Source organism: Nomascus leucogenys, chromosome 24 (assembly GCF_006542625.1).
Source record: "Nomascus leucogenys isolate Asia chromosome 24, Asia_NLE_v1, whole genome shotgun sequence".
Classification (NCBI taxonomy): Eukaryota; Metazoa; Chordata; class Mammalia; order Primates; family Hylobatidae; genus Nomascus; species Nomascus leucogenys.
This window is the reverse complement of record NC_044404.1, coordinates 10,361,520-10,372,500: the sequence shown is the minus strand read 5'-3', so window position 1 is coordinate 10,372,500 and position 10,981 is coordinate 10,361,520. Positions and strand designations below refer to the sequence as shown.

Below are 10,981 nucleotides of genomic sequence, written 5' to 3'. Positions count from 1 at the left end.
ACCCACTCCCTTCTCATCCTGCTGGCTTGGGCTGATGCACCAGCCTCTCACTTGTGGGAGGCATCTGGCCACAGAGCAAGCTACCAGTGTCCCTGCCTTACAAGCTCTCTCAATCTGTAGCCCAGACCTACTAGGGGCCGGGGACAGAGTTGGGGACAATAATAGTAAAATCCTCTCTGCCCACATGCCCCAATGTTGACACCCACAACCGTTCTTCTCTCATAGACAGTCTGGTCAATGGCGGCAGGGCAGGTTCTTCCACCTAAGTCTTAGACTAGGATCCTCTTGGTTCATCTGAGGGCTCCAGTAGCCAGTGCTCAGACATCCTAGGAAAAGTCATATTCAACCGCCAGTTACATGCTGACACAGCGTTAGCCTCACATAGTTGGAAAATGGACTAATCTGACTGGCAAGCAGTATTTTAGACACGGAATCTCCAAACTAGGATACATACTCTAAGAGATGTGCACCATGACCTACTGGCATACAGAAAAAAATAACATTTTATTTATAACCTCCACCATTTAATTTCTATTTTGTTTGTTTCCTTTTTGTTGTTGAGACAGAGTCTCACTCTGTTACCCAGGCTGGAGTGCAGTGGCATGATCTCGGCTCACTGCAACCTCTGTCTCCCAGGTTCAAGTGATTCTCATGCCTCAGCCTCATGAGTACCTGGGATTATAGGCGTGTGCCACCATACCTGGATAATTTTTGTATTTTTAGTAGAGACAGGGTATCACCATGTCGGCCAGGCTGGTCTTGAACTCCTGATCTCAGGTGATGCGCCTGCCTGGGCCTCCCAAAGTGCTGGGATTATAGGCGTGAGCCACCGTGCCCAGCCCATTTAATTTCTATTTTGTGTATAGGTCTTATAGTATGTATAAAAGTAACAGGGTAATATAATTATACATAAGATATGCACAAACATGTTAATCATAGCAGTGTATGATTAAAGTTTGAAGGCCATGGCTGGGCACAGTGACTCAAACCTGTAATCCCAGCACTTTGGGAGGCCAAGGCAGGCAGACTGCTTGAACTCAGGAGTTCCAAGACCAGCTTGGGCAACATGGTGAAAACCCATCTCTACAAAAACTACAGAAATTAGCCAGGTGTGGTGGCGTGCGCCTGTAATCCTAGCTACTCTAGTCTCAGCTACCCAGCTACCCTGGAGGCTAAGATGGGAGGATCGCTTGAGCCTGGCAGGTCAAGGCTGCAGTGAGCAGTGATCATACCCCTGCACTCCAGCCTGGGTGACAGGAAAGGAAAAACAAAAACAAAAACAAAACAAAACAAACAAGAAACCCACAAAAACTTAAAAAAAAAAAAGTTTGAAGGCCACTATTCTAAACCAGTAGTTCTCAATTGGGGCAATTTTGTCCCCACCCCAGTAACAAAATGTCTGAAGACATTTTGGGTTTTGAAATGGGGGAGGGGGGTTACTCGTATCTAGTGGGTAGAGGCCTGGGATGCTGCTAAACATCCTATGATGCACAAGACAGCCCATCCCTCACAGACAAACAATCATCCAACCAAAGTTGAGAAACCCTGTTCTAGACCAATAAAATGGGCACTATTTGAAGACTGTAAAATGGATTGGTGGCACTGCTGGTTGCCTCCCCAGCATCCATCCCTCTCTTCCTCTGTCTTAACAAGATCCCTAATTTCCTTTTTTTTTTTCTTTTGAGACAGAGTTTCGCTCTTGTTGCCCAGGCTGGCGCAATCTCAGCTCACTGCAACCTCCGCCTCCTGGGTTCAAGCAATTCTCCTGCCTCAGCCTCCTGAGTAGCTGAGATTACAGATGTGCGTCACAATGCTTGGCTAATTTTCGTATTTTTAATAGAGACGGGGTTTCACCATGTTGGCCAGGCTGGTCTTGAACTCCTGACCTCAGGTGATCTGCCCACCTTGGCCTACCAGAGTGCTGGGATTACAGGCATGAGCCACTGCGCCTGGCCAAGATCCCTAATTTCTTAAGTCACACAGTGGACAGGATTGAACTCATGTCTAGTTTTGGCCTTACTCACTGAAGCAGGTCCACATCATAACATCTACTTTGCCTTGTTATCTGTTTAGGGATGGGCATATGATTTCAGCCCAAGTACTCAGCATAATTTCCCTGGGAGCAATGACTGGTTTAGAGCAAGGGGTACTACATGTCCTTGTGGGTCCAGAATTACACTGAAGACTTGCTCAATGGTGGGAGAAATACAAGGAGCTGCTGCTGGAAGCCCTTCTGTGGCTATGCAGGGCCAGCCTTAGAATGAAGCAGGTTACTGGAGGCCAAGCAGGCGTGGGTGGGCCCCTCCCGGTGACACTAAGGCACTGCTCAGCTAAGCCCTCACCTGAAGCCTGTGCTCCCTCTAGAGTTCAGGTTTTTATATCCATAAGCAAGCCGGTTTGAAGTTGAATCTTCTATTACTTGCAACTGAACGCCCCCCTAAACGAGCCTAGTCAAAAAAAATGTATACCTAAACTTTTCAAGAAAGCAGTTAGAGTTTTACTAACATAAATAATCTTCCAAAGGCCAGTTGGGACTCATGCTTGTCTTAACAGTTCTGAGGAAACACCCTGGACATTAATTTAATTTTGCTCCTAAGTTAACACTGTTCTAGTCAGTCACTGATGCCAAAGTGCAGAGAAAATTCTCTGTGGGGCCGGGCGCGGTGGCTCACGCCTGTAATCCCAGCACTTTGGGAGGCTGAGGCAGGCGGATCATGAGGTCAGGAGATCGAGACCATCCTGGCTAACATGGTGAAACCCCGTCTCTACTAAAAATACAAAAAATTAGCCAGGCATGGTGGCAGGTGCCTATAGTCCCAGCTACTCGAGAGGCTGAGGCAGGAGAATGGCATGAACCTGGGAGATGGAGTTTGCAGTGAGCCAAGATCACACCACTGCACTCCAGCCTGGGCGACAGAGCGAGATTCCGTTTCAAAAAAAGAAATTTCTCTGTAGGATATTCCATTCACAGCAAACATCTGAAGGATTGAATCCAGTGGAGGAAAGCTAGGAACAATTGTTAAACTACATGTCTAAAAGCAGTCACAAGGGATACTCTTTGAAGTCTATTTGCCTAATTTTCTAAAAAGAAACTACTAATTGAATTTTTTCTGCACCTTTTCTGTTTTTAACTAGTATTCCTTTTCTGTTTTTTTAGATGGAGTCTCGCTCTGTTGCCCAGGCTGGAGTGCAGTGGCACGATCTCGGCTCACTGCAAGCTCCGCCTCCCGGGTTCAAGTGATTCTCCTGCCTCAGCCTCCCAAGTAGCTGGGATTACAGGCCTGCGCCACCATGCCCAGCTAAACTTTTTTTGCATTTTTAGTAGAGATGGGATTTCACCATGTTGCCAGGCTGGTCTTGAACTCCTGACCTCAAGTGATCCACCTGCCTCGGCCTCCTTTTAAAGTGCTGGAATGGGCTGGGCGCGGTGGCTCACGCCTGTTAATCCCAGCAGTTTGGGAGTCTGAGGCAGGTGGATCACGAGATCAGGAGTTCAAGACCAGCCTGGCCAAGATGGTGAAACCCCATCTCTACTAAAAATACAAAAAAAAATTAGCTGGGCGTGGTGGCAGGCGCCTCTAATCCCAGTATGAGCCACCACACCCGGCTTATGTATTCCTTTTTTTAAAAGATAAAAATATGCTCCCCTCGAATCACTTGAACCCGGGAGGCAGAATTTGCAGTGAGTCGAGATCACTCCATTGCACTCCAGCCTGGGTAACAAGAGCAAAACTCTGTCTCAAAAAAAAAAACAAAAACAAAAAAAACTCCCCTCCCCATTCCTCTACCTTCTCTCATTATTCCTTTCCTAAACTGAAGTCTTGTATTTATTACATGAAGATATAGTCAACCTTCTAATCCTTTTACACCCATGCCACCCTAGTTTAATTTTTCCCCTTGTGGCTTAGGCACCTCACCTCCAGTTGACAGCAGAGTAAAACTACAACGCTACTACTATAATATATACTGGGATTTTTTAAAAAGTATATTTATGTGATCAGAAGTCATAAAATTTTAAATTATGCAACAGAATTGTGCTTTTTAACTCTGAGTTTAAACTATCAAGGAAAATTTGTAAAAACCAACTGTCTTCAACAAGAGCCTCTGTTCCCAATGCATACATGCATATCGGGCACTAAAACCAAGGCCTGTATGCTCTTTCTGGTAACAATCACTACCCCACTGATGGTAAACTTCTTTCCAGGCTCACAGCTTATCCACATTTTGCCAGCAAATGATACTGCCAGACATCCTGCAATCCTAATCTTTGGAGGTTTGGTAACCATTTCACCTGCTACCTCTATCATGCTATTTGAAAAACATTAGGTGCTTTTCTGTATACACTGTAAATTTTTGGAAGGTTTTACTTGAAACCTGGCATTGGCTGGGCTCAGTGGCTCACGCCTGTAATCCCAGCACTTTGGGAGGCTGAGGTGGGCAGATCACCTGAGGTCAGGAGTTCAAGACCAGCCTGGCCAACGTGGTGAAACCGGGTCTCTACTAAAAATACAAAAAATAGCTGGGCGTGGTGGTGCGTGCCTGTAATTCCAGCTACTCGGGAGGCTGAAGCATGAGAACTGCTTGAACCCGGGAGGTGGAGGTTGCAGTGAGCCAAGATGGCACCACTGCACTCCAGGCTGGGCCATAGAGAGAGATGCTGCTTCAAAAAAAGAAAAAAAAAAAAGTAACCATTGGCTGATAAAGATTTAATTTGTAGGGACAAGTACCTGGCAACAGCTGCCCATACTAGGTGGGAAAACATTGAATTTTGAAAATATCTGTGTCTTATTATAGTTTAAGTTTTTTTTTTCTTCTGAGATGGAGTCTCTCTCTCTGTCTCCCAGGCTGGAGTGCAGTGGAGCGATCTTGGCTCACTGTAACCTCCGCCTCCCAGGTTCAAGCGATTTTCCTACCTCAGGCTCCCAAGTAGCTGGGATTACAGGCGTGCGCCACCATGCCCAGCTAATTCTTGTATTTTCAGTACAGACGGGATTTCGCCATGTTGGCCAGGCTGGTCTCGAACTCCTGACCTCAGGTGATCCACCCTCCTTGGCCTCCCACAGTGCTGGCAGTACAGGCGTGAGCCACCACACCTGGCCTAGTTTAAGATCTTAAAGAGATACTATATTCCCATTAAAATACATTTTAAAGGCTACGATGACAAAACAAAAAAGCATGCCATAAAAATAAGACCCAAAGCATCTAATCCGGGATCAACCTCTAAATCTAAGGACAGCTTAGCCCAGCTATTTCAGGGACCAGTAGATCTAAATGGGCACTATGCTATGTTAAGTGGCTGCCCAGCAGATGAAGGACATCACCAACACTAACAGACAACCAGAACCCCCATGCTATTTGATGGGGAAAATTTATAGGATTTTCGTCTTTGGCAAATCAAGCCTACATACAGAAGGGCCACCTCAGAGCACTTCTGTGTTCTTCTTGACGAGGTGGTTTAAACAATAGAAAAGGAATGACAGGGCTGGGCCCAGTGGCTCACACCTGTAATCCCAACACTTTGGGAGGCTGAGGTGGGCGGATCACCTGAGGACAGGAGTTCGAGACCAATCTGGCCAACCTGGTGAAACTCCTTCTCTACTAAAAATACAAAAATTAGCCAGGCCTGGTGGTGTGAGCCTTTAATCCCAGCTACTCGGGAGGCTGAGGCAAGAGAATCGCTTGAACCCAGGAGGTGGAGGCTGCAGTGAGCTGAGATCGCACCACTGCACTCCAGCCTGGGCAACAAGAGTGAAACTCTGTATCACAAATAAATAAATAAATAAATAAATAAATAAATAAATACCTTTTCAGGCAGGGCATGGTGGCTCACACCTGTATAATCCTAGCACTTTGGGAGGCCAAGGCGGATGGATCACTTGAGGTCAGGAGTTCGAGACCAGCCTAGCCAACATGGCAAAACCCCATCTCTACTAAAAATACAAAAATTAGCCAGGCATGGTGGCACACACCTGTAATCCCAGCTACCGGGGAGGCTGAGGCACGCGAATCAAATCGCTTCAACTCAGGAGGCGGAGGTTGCAGTGAGCAGAGATTGCACCACTGCACTCCAGCCTGGGCAACAGAGTGAGGCTCCGTCTCAAAAAATAAAAATAAAAATAAAATAAAAATAAAAAAAGAAATGCTTATTCAGTATCATTAATTAGCAACAGTATTAAACTTGTTTGATATTATAGTTTCCAATGGCTATTCAATAAAAAGGAGAAATGTGACAGATTTTTAAAGTGGGGACTCTGACTTCTTTTCAAAGGAAGTGCACTTTGTTTTCTGGAAAGACGCCAGTTTAACAACAGTGGCAACTAGTTACTTGGAGCAAGGCAGCACATATTCCACCAGACTAGGTGGGACCTCTGGGTGGACCCATTTTAACCATACAATACAGCCATTTTACACTCAGCTCCTTTCATGTTCTTCCCTAACAGAAAGTGAAGTAAAATATTTTAGGCTAGTGAGAGTGGATTAAAATCCAATTAGTTACTCTGAAAACCACCTTTTGGAAGCTGTCTTTTCTTTCGAGTCTCAAACTGCTGCCAATACAGGAACGGCAACTTGTTAAATACAATGGCTTCAGGCGCCACCCTAATAAACTACCTACATCTTAATCAAGCAGGAGAGCTGTGCTGGCCACTGCAGATTTACTCCATCACAAGATATAAGGCTGGTGCCCCAGTAGGAGAATTTGGCAGCCAGAGGGCATAGTGAAGGGTACAGAGGGAGATTCAACAAGACAGGGCCATCCATTTCACAGCGAGCCTCAACAGAGGCTGCTCCAGCATGGAACTCTCCTGGTTTGGAATACAAAGAAAAATTTTAAAAGACCATCTCACTGGCCGGGCGCAGTGGCTCACGCCTGTAATCCCAGCACTTTGGGAAGCCGAGGCGGGCAGATCACGGTCAGGAGATCGAGACCATCCTGGCTAACACAGTGAAACTCCGTCTCCACTAAAAATACACAAAATTAGCCGGGCGTGACAGCGGGCACCTGTAGCCCCAGCTACTCAGAGAATGGCATGAACCCGGGAGGCGGAGCTTGCAGTGAGCTGAGATTGCGCCACTGCACTCCAGCCTGGGAGACAGAGCAAGACAATGTCTCAAAAAAAAAAAAAAAAAAAAAAACCCACCTCACTAAAAACAGTAAGTCAAAATCACTGAGCAGAAATTCCTTTTTTTTTTTAAATGATCCTTCTTGGCTTAAAAAACGTGTGAGACAAAAAAAAAAAAAAAATGGCCAACTTGTTTAAAATTCCCAAGAAAGACAAATTTATATAGAGTGGCTTAATTTAAGAATGCTTCCCCCTTGTGTTACTCTGAAAGGAAGTCTTCGCCAGGCGTGGTGGCTCACGCCTGTAATCCCAGCAATTTGGGAGGCCGAGGTGGGCGATTACTTGAGGTCAGGAGTACCAGACCAGCCTGGCCAACGTGGCAAAACTCCGCCTCTAGCAAAAACACAAAAAAATTAGCTGGGCGTGGCCGGGTGCAGTGGCTCACGCTTGTAATCCCAGCACTTTGGGAGGCCAAGGCAGGCAGATCACAAGGTCAAGAGATCGAGACCATCCTGGCTAACATGCTGAAACCCCGTCTCTACTAAAAATACAAAAAGCCGGGCGCGGTGGAGGGCGCCTGTAGTCCCAGCTACTCGGGAGGCTGAGGCAGGAGAATGGCGTGAACCCGGGAGGCGAAGCTTGCAGTGAGCCGAGATGGCGCCACCGCACTCCAGTCTGGGCTACAGAGCCAGACTCCGTCTCGAAAAAAAAAATTAGCCAGGCATGGTGGCGGGGCCTGTAATCCCAGCTACTCGGGAGGCTGAAGCAGGAGAATCGCTTGAACCCGGGAGGCGGAGGTTGCAGTAAGCCCAGAGATCGCACCACTGCACTCCAGCCTGGGCGACAGAGGAAGACTCCCTCTCAAAAAAAAAAAAAAAAAAAGGAAGTCTCAATGGAGACATGGAAGGGTTGCAAGGGAATGACAGGGAAGAGATGAATGAGAAACTCTTCCTAAAAACCCACCAAAGTTTTTGGTTAAAGTAACCTGGTGACTGCCCACAATACAAGTACAAAAAAGCTCAGGGACGCTTTCATCAGTCATCTTCCAAGATAAGTTTCTCAACCATTGTTTGTTGTAAGGAACATATCCAGGTAGGAATCCAGGCCGCAACTAAACTACTCAAGCCAAGATGATCATCCAGGATAAACTATTTTATGCAAAATATCCTACACTCAAAAACTGCTGTGCCAGGCCCATGAGGTCCTCAAATTAAGACTCCAAATATCCGGAAGACTCCGAAAGGACCCCAAGCCACCGGCTGTGATAAAGGAAACAAGAAAATTACTAATACTCAAAAATATTTTACCTTCTATTCTCGGCGGGGGGTGAGGCGGGGAAGGTGGAGAGGGGCAGGGAGGTAAAAATCATCTCCCTTCCTAACCGCAGAACTCAACCTCCTAAAAATGCATTGTCTCTGCTGGAAAAAAGGTGCCTGACCACAGACCTAATGCAGCTTTCAAAACAAGGAACACCTTACAATTCTGCGGTCTCCGGCGTTGGAAGCGTCCACTAGCCGGCGAGAAGTGTCTCAACACACCTTCCAGACCTCATTTTAGTCCGGGTCCCTGGCTTAGCCACCCCGCGTGTGGCCGCTAGCATCACCGTTCCCCAGCACCATCCAGGCCTTGCTGGCGTCCAACGTCCGCAGACCTTTTTGCCCGTCCAGATGACCTCCCGCGCTGCCCTGAGGAACCTCGGGCACACCCGAGCATCAGCGATCCTGCCCCGGGCTCTGAGGCGCTGCGCTTCGGCAGAGGCCCCGGGAGAAGGAGGCGGGGGAGGGGGGTCCGCGCCACAGCGTCCAGGCAGGATCGCCGCCGAGCAACACTCACCGGCCACTGACTGTTCAGAATGGGAAAAAGCTGGGGACGCCGCGGGGAGGACGGGCGGCGGGGCACATCCGCCCTCGGGGCTGTGGTCTGGCCGTGCGGGTGAGGAAGGCCCGACCCCCTCCCTCGGCCCTGCCCACCAGTCCCCGACGCCGGGACTTCCTCCTCCCGGGCGCCGGCGCCGTAGCCCAGGGAAGGCCAGTGACCGCCGCGGGAGGCTGGGGCGGCGCCCGGGGCGAAGGCCGAGGGGACCGCAGGCGGCGGGGCGCGCGGCTGGGCCCGGGAACTCACCCGCCGGCGAAGAGGTGAAGCAGCGTGTTCTCCTTCTGCTGGCCGCCCGTCGCCATGGCCGCGCCGGCTCCGCGGACCGTCGCCGCCCGGTGGCGAGAGCGCGTGGCGGCTCGAGGGATGCGCGAGGTCGCCGGGTCTTGTCTCCCTGCTGCCCTCAGGGGGCTGCCGGCAACGCCTCCATGCGCGCGCGGGCCCCAACGCCCGGCTCTGCTCGGCCCGCGCCTTCCGCGGCGTGGCCGCCGGCGCCTCACCGGCCTCTGCGGCGCTAGCTTGGCGGGGAGCTAGAGCCCGGCGCGCAGCCGTCACGTGGCGGGGGCCGGGCCGTGACGTCACGGGCGCGCGAGTCTGGGGCGGGGCGTGACAGGGGTGTGGGACCAAATTCCGAGCGCCCATTGGTTAGGACACGGATGTGGGCGGGGAGGTTGCGCAGTTCTGGGGCGGAGCCAGCCCCGAGAGAATGATTGGGGAGAGGGGCTGGCCTAGGCCGGAGCGCGGAGGCAGTGGAAATTGGCTGTGACTGCCTGGTCCTCGCTCCTCAGAGAAGCCTTGCGAGGCCATAGGCCTTGTCTTATTTTAAAAGTTTACTTTGTGATATTTACGTGTGCAAAAGGTGTACAAATTACGTGTTACATCTCACACCTCTGTACTCACCACCCCGTTTAGGGAAACAAAAACATAATCTAAAAAACCATAATCTAAACAGCCTTAAATAATCAATGAGGGCCTGCACGGTGGCTCACGCCTGCAATCTCAACACTTTGGGAAGCCGAGGCGGGCGGGCGGATCGCCTGAAGCCAGGCATTACAGACCAACCTGGCCAAGATAGCGAAACCGTGTCTCTACTAAAAATACAAAAGTTAGCTGGACGAGGGGGCGCACCCCTGTCATTCCAGCTACTTGGGTGGCTGAGGCTGGATAATCGCTTGAGCCCGGGAGGCGGAGACTGCAGTGAGCCGAGATCTTGCCACTGCACTCCAGCCTAGACGACAGAGCGAGACTCTGTCTCAAATAATTAATAATCATTATCATTATGTGTATTTTTGATCTCCCTATAAGTAGTATTATATGCTGCGTATATTTTGCAGTATGGTTTTTGCTTCTTTTCTGATCATCTCCAGCCCAGACCTAGATATCCAAACTGCTTCTCTCAGGCTATGTCCCTGGGTCATTGTCATACTCAGCCTGACATCTTCTAATCTCCAGGTCTCCCCCAGATGGAGCCTTCCCTGGCCGCCTTTGCGGTGCAGTCTGTCACATGACTATAGAACCAGGGCTTCTGCAGTTAGTTTGTTGATTTATTTAAGTTGTCCTTCCCATACAGGAATGTAAGCTTCAGCAGAGCAGGGACCTTATTTCTTTTGTTCACAGTTGTTCCTGACACAGTACCTGCCACCTAGTAATGCCCAAGGAGCTAATGAATAAAGGTCCCAAATTGAACTTATCATTCTTCCCCTCCCCCAAACCTGCGCTGCCTCTCCTATTTCCTGCCCTGGCAGTGACACCACTGACTGCACAGGCACCAGTGCCAGAAGCTTTCCTGTTACCTTGGACTATGTCTCTCTGTCCCTCTCTCAGCAGCCCACCATTCACCTGTAGAACATACCAACCCTTTCTCTTCTGTCTCTCAGAGCTCTGGAAAGCTGTACCTTGACCAGAACAAGCAGTTAGATGTCCTGTGTGTAAACACAAAGAGCTTAAGGAGGAGGGAATTGTGTGGAAACATGGGAGCTAGCCAGCCAATCTGTATTTGATTGCTGGGACTCTTTAAAGAAAAACAGCTCTTAGGAGCAGTCCTCCAA

General features: G+C 49.3%; 1 protein-coding gene across 1 annotated transcript in view; it reads right to left on the bottom strand.

Annotated features, from left to right (window-relative positions):
- SLC25A33 (solute carrier family 25 member 33) overlaps positions 1 to 9,461 on the bottom strand; it is a 41,472-nt gene extending 32,011 nt beyond the window's left edge. The window contains exon 1 of the mRNA XM_003274326.3: positions 9,183 to 9,461. Within this exon, the coding sequence (XP_003274374.1) occupies positions 9,183 to 9,238 (56 nt within the window). The 5' untranslated portion in view covers positions 9,239 to 9,461. The remainder of the gene's footprint in view (positions 1 to 9,182) is intronic.
- Positions 9,462 to 10,981: the final 1,520 nt, after the last annotated feature.